The 19,041-nt window shown below is 55.6% G+C and overlaps 1 protein-coding gene across 1 annotated transcript; it reads left to right on the forward strand.

Annotated features, from left to right (window-relative positions):
* Nucleotides 1–16,535: 16,535 nt before the first annotated feature.
* On the forward strand, nt 16,536–18,616 carry GBX2 (gastrulation brain homeobox 2). The gene is made up of 2 exons (XM_055345841.1): nt 16,536–17,058; nt 18,093–18,616. The coding sequence occupies exons 1-2, from the start codon at nt 16,536–16,538 to the stop codon at nt 18,614–18,616; spliced, it is 1,047 nt and encodes a 348-aa protein (XP_055201816.1).
* The last annotated feature ends 425 nt before the right edge of the window (nt 18,617–19,041 follow it).

Raw genomic sequence — 19,041 nt, forward strand, 5'->3', positions numbered from 1 at the left:
CCCTCTCCGTCCCACTCACCGTGGAAAACAGTCAGGTTGTATTTCCGAAGTGCATTCACATTTATAGATGTTTTAAGAGTCTGGGAAAAAGAACTCCTTTAAAACATACTGATTTTACTTTTTAAAAAAAATATATTTTATTTATTTATTCATGAGAGACACAGAGAGAGAGCGCGGCCGAGACACAGGCAGAGGGAGAAGCAGGCTCCTTGCAGGGAGCCCGGTGTGGGACTCGATCCCAGGACCCAGGACCTCGGGGTCACGCCCTGAGCCAAAGGCCATCCAGGCGCCCCCACATACTGACTTTATATTTCTAAAATTCTGATGAATGATGATCAACTATTAGATTTCCCCAAACATGTTTTTTTTCCCCCAAATTACAGCTTAAAATGGCAACACGATTCTCACAGGGAAGCCCGGATGGCTCCCTATAGCTGTCTGGAAGAATTGTTCCTTTTTCGTTATTTTCACCTCCAGGAATTTTCTCTGAGCGTGGAGATGTTACCTGAAGAGCTAATCCAGAAGGTTCCTCGGGTTTCATCACTCACGCACCGAGTCAGCTGCTTGCTCATTGCTTTGACCCCGGGGACTGAGCCCACTCGGCTGTGGCTGCAAGACAAGACGGGCTCCTCCCCTCGGGCGCCCGGGGCCCAGCAGGAGCCCCACTGTCAGCGCGGCTGCGGGAGAGACCAGCTGGCCCACGCGGGGCAGGCCCTGCACAGGCACCTCCTGGTCCACCCCCGTCCCCACTGTGTCCTCCACAGTCATGGAACCTTCCAGGGCCCTCGTGGCCGCCTTCCTCCGGCTTCGGCTCCGTGTCGAGGGAGAGATGCTCGTTTATCCCCAGGGCAGGCGGAAGCTCCGGCACCTCCTGGTCCACCCCCGTCCCCACTGTGTCCTCCACAGGCATGGAACCTTCCAGAACAAGCAGTCTCACTGCACTCCACCAGCCATGAGCACGTGCCGTGTGGCCGGTACCCCTAGTCCAGTGCTCCCGGTCACCCTGGACCCATGTGCAACGGGGACAAAGCCACGATATCAGTACTTTACTGCCTCTAGCTCATCCAGAACATGACATGGCAGCTTCACCAAAAAAGGTAGAGAATTAACTGGCACTAGAAATTCATGCAAGGTGGGGATCCCTGGGTGGCCCAGTGGTTTAGCACCTGCCTTCGGCCCAGGGCATGACCCCTGAGTCCTGGGATCGAGTCCCACATCAGGCTCCCTGCACGGAGCCTGCTTCTCCCTCTGCCTGTGTCTCTGCCTCTCTCTGTGTGTCTCTCATGAATAAATAAAATCTTTTGAAAAAGAAAGAAAAAAGAAAGAAGAAAGAAAGAAAGAAAGAAAGAAAGAAAGAAAGAAAGAAAGAAAGAAAAAGGAAGGAAGGAAGGAAGGAAGGAAGGAAGGAAGGAAGGGAAAGAAAGAAAGAAAGAAAGAAAGAAAGAAAGAAAGAAAGAAAGAAAGAAAGAAAGAAAGAAAGAAAGAAAGAAAGAAAAAGAAATTCGTGCAAGGGACGGCTGGGGGGCTCAGGGGTTGAGCGTCAGCCTTTGGCTCAGGATGGGATCCCGAGGTCCTGGCATCAAGTCCCACATCTGCTTCTCCCTCTGCCTGTGTCTCTGCCTCTCTTTCTCTGTGTGTCCCTTATGAATAAATAAATACAATCTTTAAAAAAAAAACTTATTTTGATGACTGTATCTTGCATGTTCAACATGTATTAGGAAGTTCTCAAATCAAGGGGACTTACATAATTCTCCATAGATAAGAAAGAGAAATACGGGGAGGAGGAGGAGGACAGGACCAAGAGGAGGGAGGCAGGGAAGGAAGGGAAGAAGTCAGCCAGGTGAAATATCCAAAAAGACATTCTACTTTTTTTTTTTAAGTTTTTATTTTTAAGTAATCTCTACACCCAACATGGGGCTCGAACGCACAACCCGGAGATCAAGAGTCGCATGCTCCACCGACTGAGCCAGCCAGGCTCCCCAAGACGTTCTACTTTAAAGCCAGAATTACCCTGGCTGACTTCTCTTCCAGTGAACCAAATGTACCTTGGTATTTTTTTTTTATTATTAAAGGCTCTAAAAATGTTTTCCATTCTTAAGCAGTTCCTGTGGACATCATTACTTTTCTCTTTGGGTAGATTACATAAGCCCAATTCCACAAGCCCTAAATTGGTTTCTTTATAACCTCATATTTAGTTTTTAATGATGGAGTCACACGGTTCAAAAATCAGAAGGTAACAAAAGAGTAAACGCTGTTTCCACTAAAAAAAGATAACAGAGGATCAGTTTCCTTACGCTTTTCCTGAGCGTCTTTGACGACACTACTTGTCATCCGGCCACTGAGAATTCAGAAAATACACAATTGAGGTTCCCCACCAGCAGTGGTCCTGAGGACGTGGGCCTCCATGCATCCTGGCTGTGCCCCGTGCAGGGCAGACTGTCCTCAGGACGCCGCCCCCAGCCCCCAGGCAGTCAGTGCATGGACGGGGCACCCCGGGACGTGTTAGGTCTACAGTTCTGAACCCGGCATTGGGCCGGTCTCCTAGGGTCTTTGTGTCTGTTTAATTCTAAGTTACATGGTAATCCTCAAGGCAGCATGTTTTGAAGAAAATCGAAACCACTGACTATTAGGAAGCATTTGCTAAGCCCAGTAACTATCTATAATTGTCCCATTTGCAATCTCCGAAATCACCCTTTAGACACACGTCGACGGGGCAGGCTGTTGAACTTCTGCAAAGAACACTTAACCCTCCACAAAAACGGTATAAAATACAGGCTTGGGGAATGAGCTGGTCTGCTCCAGCGACCGGTCCTGATGCGGGGGCAACGGAAGGGAAGCTTAATCACTGCAATTGCAGATATTATTAGCTTGCCAAGTGCTTTTCATCTCTTAAGGGCTGCCCGAGGACCAAGTGACAAACCAGGGATATTGCATCTTTTATTCCATTATTTCAAGAATACATTACTCCTTAGTCAAGTTTTCGACGCACACTCGGGCTTTTCCAGAAACACCCAAGTTTCAACTGTGATCAATACTGCATCTCGGGGATCCCTGGGTGGCGCAGCGGTATAGCGCTTTCCTTTGGCCCAGGGCGCGATCCTGGAGACCCGGGATCGAATCCCACGTCGGGCTCCCGGTGCATGGAGCCTGCTTCTCCCTCTGCCTGTGTCTCTGCCTCTCTCTCTCTCTGTGTGTGACTATCATAAATAAATAAAAATTAAAAAAAATACTGCATCTCACTTGTTGGATTTAAGTATACTTTGCAAACTCCGGGATTTTGTCTCGAAACTAAACAAAAACTAATTTTGGGATGCCCGAGTGGCTCAGTGGTTAAGTGCATCTGCCTTTGGCCCAGGGCGTGATCCCTGAGTCCTGGGATCGAGTCCCACGTCAGGCTCCCTGCATGGAGCCTGCTTCTACCTCTGCCTATGTCTCTGCCTCTGTGTGTGTGTGTGTGTGTGTGTGTGTCTCATGAATGAATAAATAAATAAAATCTTAAAAAAAAAAACTAATTTCATTGAACTGCTGCAACAAGCCCGAGGTGACATTTTTAGAGCCCAGCAGAGGATTCCAAGTATTGAAACTCCTTTTCATAGAGTCCTGCAGGTGGCGCCATAAGCAAGCGCTCTTACCCTGGTCCACCAACCCTGTCTCCCCAGAATTAAAGAGAAGAAAACAAGATTTTAGTTCACATGAAAAAGGGGGAGGAGGATATAGGAAAGCTATAGAACTGTGACGTATCATATAGAACTGCGCTGCTATAATAAAAAATTCAGTAATTAAAATATTGATTATGGAATCGCCTACGTCCTTTGTATTAAATGTGCACATTTTATAGGCAATGTGTTTATAAATAAATATAATTTTAAGATGGCTCTTTTATGACGCCATAATGACAGCCCAATCCTCATTTGTGTGTTAAACGTGTTCTTTAACAAAATTATACATTCGCCGTGGCAATGTGACTAGCCCAGCTTCCAGCCTCCATCTAATCTAACAGAATGGTATTTCTGCAGTCCTAACACTCTGTTTAATCACGCCAATAAAAAGAGTAGATTTCTTTGTAATGCAATTTGTAAGCAATAAACATGATTGAGAATGCAGTATTTGCTGTCGACTATGTTTAATGCAGGGTTTTAATTTGGTGTGTAATTATTCATTCGGTAGGTACTTTTTCCATTCACATGCCTTTGCCCCGCTCTAAAGAAAGTTGGTAAGTTTGCCGAACACTGGGGAAACGGGGTCTCCGCGTACTTTATGCAAACCAGAGTTGGCTGCAGACGTTATGGAAAAAAGAAAAAAAAAATTTTTTTTATATGCTAAAGACAGGAGGTCACATTAGCTCGTAATACAGACACATAAAAATGTGATTATGGGTTCTAAACAGAACGCAGTAGGCTCCTAGTTAACACAATGAGATTTCTAGGAAGTGATGCATAAATTCTTCAAAAATGACACATTTCTCACGTTTCATTCCAATTAAATTACTGAGGCAGCTAACAGCGATGAGCACAAAGTATGGGGGTAAAATGAGGGTTTCTTCTTGTAACTGTATCGCTGTGAAAGTATATTTTTATGAGAAGCAGTTAATATTAAGCTATTATTTTTCAACTGTGCTGGAAGGGATGTCTCGAGCCTTCCTTGCCGAGCTCTCCCCCAGAAGAGTCTGCTCCTTTGTTTCTTGGGTGCGCTGATGGGAAGAGAGACCTGCTGGGGACCGCACCCCCCACCCCAGCTTCCCCACCTCTGCCCTGGTCTCTCTTTCTATGGGGTCAGAGGGGCCAGCCAGGAAAGGGGGACCCCAGGGGCCCGACCCCAGGCCCCAGATTGGGGACCAATCGCGGACCCCTGGGGACTCCAGGGTGCCCTGCGCCCCCACTGGCTCCCGCAGCGCCCAGGCCTGGGGTGCGAGCAGCAGGGCGGGCACCCTCCCGCGCTCCACCAGCGCTTGGGGCTCAGGCCCCGCGCCCCGTGCAGACCTCGTGGGTCCCCCGCGCCCCGCGGCCATGCGGGGGGGGCTCTCGAGGGCTGGCCTGGGGGCTCTGGGCTCCAGCTCTTGGGGCAGGTGGGGCTCGGGGACCGCTCCCTCGCCAAGGAGCCCCGAGGGGGGCCGAGCCATCCCGGGGGCAGCCGGGGGAGGGACGTCGGAAGACAAAAGGATGCGCAGCTTTAAATGCAAAAAGATGTTTTTTGAAAGCCTCGTCCTGGGGTTTGAAAGGCGCACGGAGGACAGCGGCAGAGCGATCCCAATCAGAAATGCGATTTGAGGTCCTAATGAACTTGATTGCGTGAACATTTATAATCCCCCATGGCCCTAAATGAAATCAGATATAATCAGAAGATACAGGGAAGGGAGTGTTTACAGCCGACGCCGGGCGGCTGCGGGACGGGGAGATGCGGCTCCGGTATTGATGTCGAAAATGATGGATAACGCGGGAATGGCAAATATACTATTTGTCTAATGGCTCGGCAATTAAATTCCCCTGTAAATGACCCATGCCTCATTTCATCCTAATCTATGGAATTTTGATTGAATTCGTCAGCTCTAATTGAAAAATACTGCACTTTAATGTCTGCATTGCAGTTTCAGGACGAGAGTGGTTTTAATGAGACGGTGCCCCCCTGACCCGGGAATATTTGAGACTTTTATTCGGAATTTAAAGCCAGAAGATTGCTCAACTGAGCGCTGCGATTTCCTCTACTGTATCCACGTCCCTCTAGCTCCAGACGCGATTTAATAAACGCACTTGGGGATCAATGCGGTCCCCCCCCACCCTCGCGCCAAAGGGGAGGCCCTAACCTGGAACAGGACCCGGTAGGGGGGTGGCCCTGGGAGGGGGGGCGCTCGGAGGAGAGGCTGCCCCCCTGGGGGGGGGTGGCCAGGTGCCCCGCCCCCGCTGCTGCTCTGGTCCCCAGGGGCCCAGCTGCAGACCGAGGGCTCCCCCCCCCACCCCTCCTTCCCGGGCCAAACCCAAGCGTCCCCCTGGAGGAGGAGGAGAAGGAGGAGGAGGAGGAGGAGGAAGAGGAGGAGGAGGAGAAGGCCCAGCTGCCTGCGACCTGGGCACCCCAAGAGGGGGCCGGCCCCCGACGCGCTTTCTATGCAAATAGAGAGGCGAAGCCATCCCTGAGAAATTAGCTACTTGCTGAAGCATATTTACTAGATTGAAATGAGTTAAAGAGAAACATTTTAAGTCGTTTAAACGAGATAATTGGGCCACATTAAAACCAGAGATGTTTGCTCCTCTCCAAAAAAAAAAAAAGCCCGGGGGTGGGGGGGGGGCGGTCAAAGCTTGCACCCGCGCGCGCACACACACCGGAAACGGGGACCCGAGGCACCTGCTGGTTAGAGACCCGGAGCGCGGGACCCGAGCCCGCGACCCTCGGCCGCCGCTCCGAGGACCGATCCCGACCGCGGCCCGCAGGGGGCGCCCTCGAGCCAGGGTCCTGCACCGACGGCGGAGCCCACGAGAGGAAACCCGCGGTCACCCTAGGTCCTGGTCGCGCACCCGCGTCCGGCCCCCCAACCGCGTCCACCCCGGCGCCCCAGCCCGGTTCAAAACTCCGGCGGTGGGATCGCGACGGGAGCCCTGGGGACCTGGAGCTTGGGGGGAAGCAAAGTGCACGGGGTGCCTACCCTCTCCCCCAAAGAGTTGGGCATTTAGGGTTTGTTCAGCACGAGAACAGAATTTAGAGCTTTTATTTAAAGTAAGGTGATCTAAAATGACACCGAGGCCATCCCGCCCTCGGAAGATGGTGCTTTCTGCCCTTCTCGTGCTCAGCCCGGGAGGGGGGGGGAGCGAGACCTCCCGGGATGGGGGCGGGGAGCTGCCTCTGCACCTGTCACCCACCAAGCCGACCCAGGGGCGATGCTTTGGGACCTCCCCCCTCCACCCCACCCGCTCCCCGAGGCGTCCAGTGTGTTAAATACTACACTGCATCCTGTTCCCTCGGTTTGGTTTTAAATGCTCCAAAGTAGGGATCCCTGGGGGGCTTGAGCGCCTGGAGATCCTGGAGACCCAGGATCGAGTCCCGCATCGGGCTTCTCCCTCTGCCTGTGTCTCCGCCTCTCTCTCTCTCTCTCTCTCTCTCTCTCTCTCTCTCTCTCTTTCTCTGTGTCATTCATAAATAAAATCCTAAAATAATAATAAATGCCCGAGAGTCGTGATCCGAGGCTGCCCTCAAACTGATGCTCTCCCTCTGCGCGCGCGCGTGCGCCCCTGGCCGCCCCACGTCCCTCCCGCGCCCTGCAACGCCCGGGGCTGGCGGCTGGGCGCGCAATCCAGCTACCCTACCAAGCAATCACTCTGGCCCAGGCCCCCTGCGGGATCTAATTCGCTCCCCGCGACAACTCGTGGCAGAAGCGCTTTATTAATTACCCCCGGGCGGCTGGTGGGAGAGAGCCGGGTCCCGCCCATTACGCAGATGGAGCGACAGAGGCTGGGCGATGCGCCCATGCCAGGCAGGCCCGGGTCTCAGAGGGTCTGTATCCCTCCACTTCCAGGATGAGTCAGAGTCAGGAGCACTCGGGTTCTAAAGAGAGTCCAGGTGGGGTTTCTATGATCGCATCCAAAATTGGATATTTCCTAACACTTTGCTCAAACATGGTCTGATTTTCCCTGCTCGTTTGTGACAAAGGCTTCTCTTGTGTCCTAGACGTTTATAATGGGCAGAAATGGGGACTCTTTTTCTTATGCAATTGGGGGGCACGAAAAAATAAATAAATAAGCGTCTCAGCCCTTCTATCCCCGAGAAGGGGTGCCGGGGATCCATCTACCCCCCTGGAACCGCGGAGCTCAAACAGGCTCCAAAGCAGATGCCATTACTCCCATGGCCCATAGGGGGCGATGCGGATCCCCGAGCGCTCTGCACACCCAGGTCGCTTTTCAGGCGGTTAATCCTTTGGAAACTGTGAAGCCTCAAATAAAAATGTTTCCTGTCATTCCCTCATTCATTTATTAAAATACGTAATACACATTTGGGTTCTGTTTACAGACAGTAAATAGCCTTGTTACATCATTACATTGACAATGTGAAATTTCTGTTGCAAAATACAGGAAAGTATTCAGTCCATTACATCTTAAAGTATAAATTTCCAAATAACATTCAATGATACAGAATGAACTGAATTTGAATGCTGTTTGGGTTAGAATGAAGTTGAACTTTTAAAAGTCTCTCGTTTCTTAAGTGTCCTGGGTTTTTTTTGTTTTGTTTTGTTTTTTGTTTTTTGTTTTTTGTTGTTTGTTTGTTTTGGTTCTTGTTCTTGTTTTTTTTTTTTCCTTTGGTGGTGGTGGTGCGTGTTTGTTGCAATTTAAGGGGGTCTGAGAGAAACTTAGAATAGGTGGAAATTATAATAACCAAAAGATAGGGGAGGACTATCACAGCACAATGACAAACAGGTTCTACAATACTCATCTTCTCAAAAACAAAATTATTGAATAAAAGGAGAGGACATGGTGACCAAGGTGGGAGGAGGAAAGTCCCCTGAACTCAGTGAATGCATCAGATTGGTCACATGATGTCAATCACCCTCACTCTCTGCGCCACCATGATCAATTTCTGCTGCTTCTGAAGCTGCACGTTCATTATTGTCCCAGACTTCAGAGAACAGAAGGTTTGTCTGGGTGGAGACAAGCAGGATTGCTTCTGGCTTTGGCTCATTTCCCAGCAGAACCTAGTTTTTCACACATGCCCAGGGGAAGGGGAGAGCTGGAGACCGAGGCCTATGAGAGGCCCGCTCCCCAAACCCTGCCCCGGCCCCACTATCAGGCCTGCCACCCCACCCTGATGGCTGCTCTGCTGGGACCCCCAGAAGCAGCCCCCAAACCCTTCTCCTGGGGTCCATGGCCACATCCTCACAGGCAGCCCTTACCTCAGTGTGGTCACCCATGTGAATAACTTCCCCTCGAAGGATGTTTCAAAGTCACTGTGGAGAATAAACACTGGATAGTAAGGTATGAGCAACATGCTTTCTCTCTGTTCAAAGGAAGGAAGGAAGGAAGGTGGGACGGAGGGAAAGAAGGAAGGAAGGCAGGCACTCTCAACACAGACACATGTACAAGGGCAACATGCCCCACAAAAAAAAAAAAAGTTTTCCTTTCCTACAAAATCCAGAAGTGTCCCCTAGGACAGTAATGGGACAGCATTCGAGTTTTCTGGATTTTTTCTGCTGGGCCTCAAAGAGCTCCTCTCTCCTCATTCCCTTTTTCTCCTGTGTGATCGACAAGTGCTCTAGCAGTTTGGCCCCTGGATGAAAACACTTGGGGATGCTTGAGTTTGCTCTCCATCCCTGCTCTTGGTTTCCTTTTCCCCTACAGTTCGGGGACCTCATGGTTACACGCATAAGGGAGATAACCGTTGGCCGCAAAGTCAGACAAACTCAGTCTCCCTGTATTTTTCCAGATGACAAGCAGGGGAAATGCCAAGTCTCTTCTGTTTCGGAGGCCTGGCAGGTCAGCATCTCCAATGATTTCTGCAATCACCACCAGTGAGGGGCTGTAAGTTTAGGGAACCTGGGGGAGCAGGGACAATGAAGAGGCCTAAAAACAAGGATGCTCTCCTTCTCCTACCACTGCGAGCTTCTCAGGCGGTAGCAGAGAGCAATCAAGACGGCGGGCGTGCATGATGTAACCAGGGAACGGTTTGAGACTGTCCCCGCCTGGCAAATACAGGTGCCTACTACTTACATTTCACTTCGCAAGCCTCACCCAAGGAAACTGGCTCACACTCCCTCATGGCCGATGGCCAACCGCTCACCTCAGGTCCTTGAGCAAAGGGGACAGGTGAGTCAAAGAGGATGGAGAGGAGTGGTAAGTTCTGTGGCCAGTCTCTACTGACTGCCCTCCTCCTGGACGCGGGTGCTCAGCATCTTGTCAGCCTCTCAAACAAGAGTCAAGGATGCACACTGGGGTCTTTCTCCAGTGTGGAATGCGTCCATCCCAGTGGCTCTGGAGCCAGCATCTTTCCTTTCTCGGTTCTGGAAACTGGGTGCTCTGTTGTAAGCAAAGGGATCCTGTCTGCCTTTTTAGAAGGGGTTAGCCTCTATCGTTAGCTTCCCAGAATCCAGGGCTAATCGAAGGGCTCTTCGCCCCCAGCAGCACACACCCCTGGCGCCCTCTCTTTGGGAAAGCCTGACATGTCAAGGGGGCCCTCTTTGCGCCCCTGTCCCTAGAAGAAGTCAAAGCTGTCTTCTGGGAAAACCTCAGTGGAGGTAGGTTGGTCAGGTACACACACACCCACCCACCTGGAGCTTTTCTAGGTGAGCTGACCGGGAAGGGAAATTTCACCGAGACCTTTTGCCCTGAACTCCACAGGAGTGACAGAGGCCATTCTCGGGCTCCCTCCCCAGGTAGCCAACGTCTCTCCCTGGCGTTTGCACCCAAAGCCTCCCCGGAAGCCGGTGTCCTCCTCTCTGGGAGACGCTTTCTAATCAGAAGGAGCGGGGAACCAAAGCCCACGCGCGCTCTGGTTTGCAAGTCTTTCTGGAAGGAGCAACGGAGTTGCACCCTGAGAGCGATGGCTGCTTTTGATTGGGGGATCCCGGCAGGAGTGAAAAGTGGGAGGGATGCTCCTCCAGGCGGGGCGGGCAGCTGCTGATCCCAACGCTCCCTGGATCGCCCCAGGGTGGTTTCGAAGGGGTTAAATGGATGAAGTCGAGGTGAACCTCTTTAAAAGACCACCGGCCCCGCAGGGGTCCGGGCTGTCGGGGGTGGGGGGCCCTGCTTTGCGAGGCCCTGGGGAGGCAGCCGCACGCGAGTCCTCGGCCGGCCTCCCCCGACGCACGGTCCCCTCCCGGGAGCTGGGGCGCACGGGCACGGGGCGCACGGGGCGCGCGGGCCAAGGGCGGCCAGCCCGACGCCCCCGACCTCAGCGTCCATCCGTGCCCGGCCCCGGGCCTCCCCGGGGAAGCCCCCCAGGCCCCGGCCGGCCTGCGCCCCTCCTCACCCCTCCGTGCCCTCTGCGCCTCCCAGGCCGCCCGGTTCGCGGCCCCGGGATTAGCATATCTGTGAAGTCCCGCAAACAATGCCCGCTGTGCGGGGAGATGAAAGTCGGGCGCCGGGTGGCGGGGGGGCTGTTTGAAGTCCCCGAAAGGTGGGGCCGCGGGAATCCGCGGGGGCAGGTGGGAGGAGACAGGTGAGCCGCGCCGCGCCGCCTGCGCCTCCCTCCCCAGCGCCCAGGGCGCGGCCTCCCGGACCCCACGCGCCAGCCCCGGCCAGACCCAAGGCCGTGCCCGGTCCCCCGCGTCTCAGCCTCCGGCCCCCACCTGCAGCCCTCAGGCCCGGCCTCCGCCTGGCAACCCAGGGGCGGCCGGGTTCAGGCCCTGCAGAGGATCCCCCTTGCTCCCCACCCCGACCCCCACCCCGGGTTGGGTGCTCCCGGGGCGCCCGCGCCGGGCTTCCAGGACCATCCAGGACCCCCAGCAGTCACGCACCCACCACTCCAAGCTGTGGGGCTATTCCGAAAAGCAATGAGAACTCCCTGCCCGCGCCCTCGGATGCCTCGGCTGGGGGGGGGGGGGTCTGGAGCCGAGCCCAGGATGGGGGGGGGCAGGTCAGCGTGTCCACGCCGGCAGCCCCCACACTCCCGGGCGGTGCAGGAACCCCAGACCCCGACCCCTAGATCTCACGAGGGCACAGCTCGCAGGCCCCCAAGCCATGGCTCCCCCTGTCCCCCACCCCCCACCCCTGCACTGGGGTGGGGAGGGTTAGCGCAGGTGTTAAGGGTCAGGTTTCCGGGCCTTCAGGCCTGCGGGGAACATTTTCCAACTCCCCTAAGAAAATGCAAAAAAAAAAAAAAAAGTCTCCTCCCCTTCACGTTTCTGGTTTGCGGTTTTGTTTCTGCTACTTTGAGGGTGGGGGATAAAAAGCAAAACTTTCTCCATAAGAATGTCGCAGCACACACAGTCCCGCAAAGTGCTTCTTCTTCAGGGCGCTTTAGAAAAACCCCCTGTCCTGCTTTCTGCATGGTCAAGGAGGAGAATAATGAAACCAAAGACTTTCATTTTATAAACCACTTGATCTTTGCTTGGGAAACTCTATTAATTGAATGGGTTTGCCTTTTTTGCCAGTCCCCTTTATCATTATTTATGGGCTTTAAATTGTTTAAAGTTCCCTTGACGTTCAATTTACAAGTTTGGGGACTTTTTTTGTTCTGCCTTTTGTCCTGGAGAAAGACATCGTGTTGGAAGTGCTTTGAAAAGCCAAACAGGAGAGGTTGGCAATGAAAGGGAAGCGGGCGAGATCCCTTTTAATTCCGTTCTGTTAGTGAATGGCTCTTTTACATAATTGCAGGAGCTATTTCAAAGCCAGCCAAGGGCTGACTTCACTTAGAACCACATGGAGTCTATTTTGGGCTTTCAGATTAAAAAAAAAAAAAAGGCTGAATAAAATAGTTAAAAAAGATGAGGCTTCAATGCTTTCTGCTACTTGCAAATTGGTGTGTCTGATGGGGAATTTTACACAAGCACCCCTTTGTAAGCGCGTCTTGGGCTTGGGAGGGAATGTTGTGGGTTTGCTGGGTGTGAATCCCAATTGCCCTTCCATAAATAAAACCCATCCCAAGCTATTTCCCAACGATTGCCAGGAGCAAGAGCTGCTGCAATGACCGAATGATCAGGCCACTCAAAGTCTCTATAAATAAAAACAACACGGTTGCCAGAGAAACCAGCCTGTCTCCTGGGACTGGGTGGCGGGCGGGAGCACCCGGCCCGTTGGGTCTGCGGGTTCCTCTGCACCCATGGAGTTCCGGGGCACCCACTGCTGCCCCTTGTCCACAACCGCCCTCGACCTCCACCCTGGTGGCAGCAAGAAAACGCGCGGTCCGCAGGGCTTCCTCCTCCGGGCTGGACGCGACAGGCCAATGCAAGTTTGCTTTATGAATATTCATTTACTTGTGCATTTAGCATTTTATACTCGGCCGCCATACACCTGCATGCAAACGTTGACTGGGACAGCCCCGAAGCATGAAGACAACTTAATTACCATCACTTTTACTGACGTCTGAGGTTTTAAGTGGCTTAATGCGATCTTGACACCAGCTTGGCACCGGCCGAGGAGAAAAGTGCCCAAGGGGTGGGCCAACTTCATCCCCATGGGAGCCTTCCTAGGGGGAGAAAAAAAAAAAGTTCCCAGAAGTTAACTAGAGTTTGGAGGATCCAGATGTGCCTGCAGTGGGGTCCTTCCTTTTTCCCACTCTGAGGGAGCTAGGGGTGGGGGACCTCCAAAGGCAAAGTTGCAAAGATCTGTGCCGGGTGGACCCCCCCCCCTCCCCCCCGCACAGCCTGGGCCGAGCTGAGTCACCCCAAGGGCTCTGCCGTTTGAGACAGTCCCGAGGTGAGCAGATAGGAATCCGGAGGTTGGATAAACCAGGTACCTGTCGCTCGCTACCCATCAATCTCTCCGAGGAGTCGAGGAAGAACTCTAAGGGCTTTTATTACCCGCAGTCCCCGCGCTCAGAACGCTTTGCAGGTAGCTGAGGTGCCCCGAATGAATCTTGCTAATCACGGCGAAACACAAGAATCCTTTTATGACGCGAACAGTCGTTTTCTGAGCAGTTAAGCATTAGATGAGAAAATATTACTGCGTTGCATCCGCGAAAAAGCACACTAGTAAATAAAATTCATATTGATGAGAATTCTCTGAACTCACTAATAAAAGAAGATTAGTATTATAACCCCCGCAGTCAATACTTTCCACAGCAATTTATGGATGCAAATAATATGCCATCAAATTATTTCAAGTGTAGCTATAATTCAACGGACCTAAATCTTCTTGCTGAACTTTAAATGTAGAACTATCACCAAAATAATCAAAGGAATCCCTGTCTCTCGGAGGGTAATCAGGCGACGGAAGTCCCTAGAACAATATTTTTATGGCGAAATAGCAAAGTGCATGGCAAAGCTGCCTAGGTAAAATGAGTAACAGCCTACACAGGCACGCCAGTGTCAAGCGCCGAAGAGACCCGGCTGTAGCAACGTAAATCAAGCAAGGAGTCGAACAATTTTTTTTTTTTTTTGCCCTTAGTATTGAAAAAACAAGGTAACCAGAGACTGTGTGCCTGTAACTATCTCATAATGAGAGGGAGTATTTATTATGCTCATAAAGAAATCAGCCTTTTGCCCCAGGCTTCGATTTTTTTTTTCTTCTTCTCCCTCTCCCTCTCTCCTTTTCCTTTTCTTCTTTTTCTTCTTTTGTAGGAGTGCGGAAGGAGGGAGAGAGCTTAGAGACCCCACAGACACCTCCTGCCCGGCGGATGCCAGCGGTTCCCCCTCGCACCGCCTAGGCCACCTCGGGGTCTGGGCGTGAAGGGAGTGCAGGCAGTACAGTCAGCAGCGCCCTAATGAATTCCTTTCAAACCGCCTGCCGCCGGAGCCATCTATTACTGCGGCCTGGAGTGGGGAAGCGCGCTCGAGACGTCTTTGTCCGGGTGGGGAGGGGGGCGAGCGGGGCCGGGGCGGCTGGCGGCGGGGCCTGCGAGTTCCCCATCCCTCGGGGAGGGGGGGTGCGCCGGGGATGCACCCTCCTCGCTTCCCTCCGGGGGCCCTTTGGGTGGGCAGTGGGTTCCCGGCCAGACTGCGCAGCTGAAGAGGTGGTCTGGAATTAAGACGTCCCCCCCCCGGGGGGGCCTTGGGGTTAGAGCGAGAGAAAGAAGAAGAAGAGCCAGAAAGAAGAGCTTCAAAGAAGAGGGTCGATAAATTCATAAAGATCGATTTATCTTTATCTCCCAATTAAATGTGCTTGTAAGTGATACATAACACACGTCCAACACGGGCCAACTCCCCAACCACTAGCTCCTCGGCGTGAGCTGATTTTTAATGACTGATACAACAATGCCCTGCTCTCCTCTCCCACCCCACCCACCCCCCAGCCAGGTGCTCGGCGGCCCCTCCGGGAGAACGTCTAGACCCGGGGAGTTGGAGCCGAGGCCCTGGAGGCGCGTGGAAGCCCCGCGCGCGCTGGCGCGCACTGCACCGGCTGCCCTCGCCACGAATGATTCCTTCCTTCCCTTTTTTTTTTAAAGGAGAATCCAAGAACTGGAAGTTTCTCTTTTTTGTCATTGAGAAGGGGTGATGAGCATCCTCCCTCCCCCACCCTTCCAGGTCCCACTCCCTCCCCGGCCAGTTCCCAGACTCCCAAATTCTCACGTTTTACCATTGTCTGGAGGGAACCGGCTCCATCCTCAGCAGGCAAAGGGGAACCGCGCGCCCTCGAATCCTCGCGCAGGGAACCGGGCGGCGGCGCCGGGGTGAGCGCTCCCTCCGTTCTCAACGTGCCTAATTAGCGCCTATTTACAAAACGCAGCTTTTATTTGAGCAAACATCATAAAGCTTTCATCAGGATAATCTCAACGTTAGACAATCCGGAGGCACCGCGACTCCCCCCCCTTCCTCCCCGAGGATGGAGCCAGATAAAGGACTCGCTCTATTATCATAATTATCGTGGCTTGTTATTTTGGTGCGCGCGGGCAAAGTGGGTAAATAGGTGCGGTGATTACGGACGTCGGTGAAAAATGAGAAGGGGAGCGCTCGCAGGGGGGCCCGGGTCGGGATGCGGAGCCAGCGCACTCCCCGCCCCCGCCCGGGCGCGCGTGGGGCGCCGCGAGCGGCCCCGAGGGCTCCCGCCCGTGGCTGCGACCTGCCAGCTCCCGACCAGCGCCCCGGGGGCGGATGCGAAGGGGCAGGACCTTGCTCCCAACTCCGGGAACCTCTGCGGGGCCGCGGGCGCAGCAGCAGCAGCAGCAGCAGCACCCAACGCTGGGTTGGTTCCAAGGCGCTTGGGGGGGGTGGGGGAGCAAGCGCCCTGGGCCCGGTCGCGGCGGGTCGTAACCCCGGAAGCTGCCCTCCACCAGGCTGGCCGCAGCTTCGGAGCCGAAAGCCCCTTTCAAGTTTGCGCGGCGCGGGCCCGGCGCGCAGCCTCCGACTCCCGGGCCCGCGCGCTCCGCCGGTGGCGCCCGCAGCCGGCTCCGGGCCGGGCCCGGCGGCGGGGAGGGGGCGGGGCCTCGTTCCGCCCCGCCCCCTCCCGGCGCAGCCAATAGGCGGCGGCGCCCGGCCCCACGTGAGCCGAGCCCGGCCGGGCAGCAGGCAAAATGTGAATGAGAAAGAGGAGCGCGATTTAAAGGTGCTGGCGGCGCCCGCCGAGGACAAGTGCGCCGGCTCCGCGCGCTCCCCGGCGGCCCGCGGGAGGCGACGGACGGCGGACGCGACAGACGGACGCACCGACGGCTGCGAGCCGGGGCCGAGGGTGGCACACGCGGCGCGCGCGCGGGCTCCGACGCGGCGAAGCGGCGGGTCCGGCGCGCCCGCGGGGCCCGGGGGGGCCTCTCCGCTCCGGGGCGCACGGCCGCAGCCCGCGCACCGCCCGCTCGCGCCCCCGCCGGGCATGCACGCGGCGCAGGACTGAGGGTCGGCGGCGCCTGCGTTCCGGGTCCCGCCCGGCCCGTGCCCGGCGCGCCCGGCTGTGCTCCCGGCGCCCGGCGGGCTTCCTGGCAGCGGCGCGGCGCGGGGACTTTTCGCCCCTCGCTGGCCTCTCCCGAGCGCGTCTATGAGCGCAGCGTTCCCGCCGTCGCTGATGATGATGCAGCGCCCGCTGGGGAGCAGCACCGCCTTCAGCATAGACTCGCTGATCGGCAGCCCGCCGCAGCCCAGCCCCGGCCATTTCGTCTACACCGGCTACCCCATGTTCATGCCCTACCGGCCGGTGGTGCTGCCGCCGCCGCCGCCGCCGCCGCCCGCCCTGCCCCAGGCCGCGCTGCAGCCCGCGCTGCCGCCGGCGCACCCCCACCACCAGATCCCCAGCCTGCCCACCGGCTTCTGCTCCAGCTTGGCGCAGGGCATGGCGCTCACCTCCACGCTCATGGCTACGCTGCCTGGAGGCTTCTCCGCGTCTCCCCAGCACCAGGAGGCGGCGGCCGCCCGCAAGTTCGCGCCGCAGCCGCTGCCGGGCGGCGGCAACTTCGACAAGGCGGAGGCGCTGCAAGCCGACCCTGAGGACGGCAAAGGCTTCCTGGCCAAGGAGGGCTCGTTGCTCGCCTTCTCCGCGGCCGAGGCGGTGCAGGCGTCGCTCGGTGAGTCGGCGGCGCGCGCGACCCGGGCGCGGGGGCGGGAGGGGGCGGGGGCGAGCCAGCTCCGGGCTCCCGCTGGGGCCGAGCCCCCGCGCGACCCCGGCCCGGGCCTCCCCCTCCCGCCCCCCCCCCCCCACGGAGCAGCCGGGAGGACGCGGCCGAGCTGCACCGCGAGGCCTCCGGGGGGCATTTAGGGCCGAGCAACAAGCTAGGGCAGGGGGGCCTGGGGGTGCATTTCGCTCCCGGGACCAGTTGTCTGGCGGCGACTTTGGATGCGTCTGTCCCCCCCCCATCCCGCCTCCCGCCTCCCGCGCGCCGTGACCTGGGGTCCCGGAGAGGTTTCAACCCTTAGGGGTAGCGGACTGGGCTGCGCGTCTCAGCGGTGCGTGTGCTCGGGGGCGCCCAGACCTGTTAAACCCCGTCACTGGGCTTGCTGCTTGCCCCGGAGAAGCGGATTCCCGGGAGGCTGTGCGTCCGCGGGTGTGTTGGGGTTCCTGGTGGGAACTTCTCCTAGGGCTACAAAACTTCCCTTCGGCCAACATTATCTGTCTCCCCCCCCCCAAAAAAAAAAACACGGCCTGGGATCTGTACGTCCCCCATGCCCCCACTTTGCCTGCGGTGTCATTGAGGTTCAGTAAATTTTCACCGTGGAGGGGGGGGGCAAGATGGATCATGAATTTCCCCGTCCGTCCTCACCCAGCCCCCACCCCGGGGACAAAGAGGAAGCTCTCCTGGGCCTCACGCCTCCTGTTCCTTCGGCCTTAGGCTGCCGGAGGCTGGAAGGATGCAGACGTGGCCTGGCGGCCCCTTGAGTGATGGTTCTGGGCAAAGGGCCGCCGTCTGTACTGTCTCCTCCCCTCCTTTGAGCTTTCTCACGCCCCCCCCCTTCTCTGCCCCTCAAAGGCCAGGAAATCACAATGTGTTAATGTCATAGAAAGACAATCCGCTAAGGGGGGAAAGGCCCAAGTGACGGTGGGAAGGGGAGAGGAAGGCCAGTGTGCGAAATGTAATAAAACGCCGTTTGGTTTTGCTTTCAGTAGGGGCTGTCAGAGGGCAAGGGAAAGACGAGTCAAAGGTGGAAGATGACCCGAAGGGCAAGGAGGAGAGCTTCTCGCTGGAGAGTGATCTGGACTACAGCTCGGATGACAATCTGACCGGCCAGGCGGCGCACAAGGAGGAAGACCCGGGCCACGCGCTGGAGGAGACCCCGCCGAGCGGCAGCGCCGCGGGCAGCACCACGTCCACGGGCAAGAACCGGCGGCGGCGGACTGCCTTCACCAGTGAGCAGCTGCTGGAGCTGGAGAAGGAGTTCCACTGCAAAAAGTACCTCTCGCTGACCGAGCGCTCGCAGATCGCCCACGCCCTCAAACTCAGCGAGGTGCAGGTGAAAATTTGGTTCCAGAACCGCCGGGCCAAGTGGAAACGAGTCAAGGCTGGCAATGCCAATTCCAAGACAGGGGAGCCCTCCAGGAACCCCAAGATCGTCGTCCCCATCCCCGTCCACGTCAGCAGGTTCGCTATCAGAAGTCAGCATCAGCAGCTGGAGCAGGCCCGACCCTGAGGGCCCAGGGAGAGCCAGGGCCTGGGCCACCGTGGAGAAGCCACAGCTCTGGAGGGAACCACGGTGGCCTCTGCTGTGTTTGAAGCAAAACTCAAAGTCACCCCCCCCCCAACTTTGGACATCCCAAGCACATTGAGAGTATATTCATTAAAAAGGCTTAAAAAGACTGCTTTTGAAGGGGCTACAGCTACACCCGAAGACACACTAAATATTTATTATACTATCCTACTTTGTACATAGATATCTATATAAACTGGATCTCAGCTGCAGTATTTTGAAAGTTATAGGACCAAACAACCCAATAATATTCTCCACTCACATTCCAGAAGAAAACAAAACCTCTGCTGTAATCCGCCACGCATAGCAGCCACCTTTCCATACTTTTCCAAAGGTAAACATGACACTCAAGAACAAACCATAGGGTT

Source organism: Nyctereutes procyonoides, unplaced genomic scaffold (assembly GCF_905146905.1).
Source record: "Nyctereutes procyonoides isolate TBG_1078 unplaced genomic scaffold, NYPRO_anot_genome, whole genome shotgun sequence".
Lineage (NCBI taxonomy): Eukaryota > Metazoa > Chordata > Mammalia > Carnivora > Canidae > Nyctereutes > Nyctereutes procyonoides.

Bases quoted from the DNA above. Each gene is read 5' to 3' on its own strand.
- GBX2 (XM_055345841.1), top strand. From the start codon at position 16,536: ATGAGCGCAGCGTTCCCGCCGTCGCTGATGATGATGCAGCGCCCGCTG. The intron at 17,059-18,092 runs GTGAGTCGGCGG...TTTTGCTTTCAG, and splicing joins GGCGGTGCAGGCGTCGCTCG to TAGGGGCTGTCAGAGGGCAA.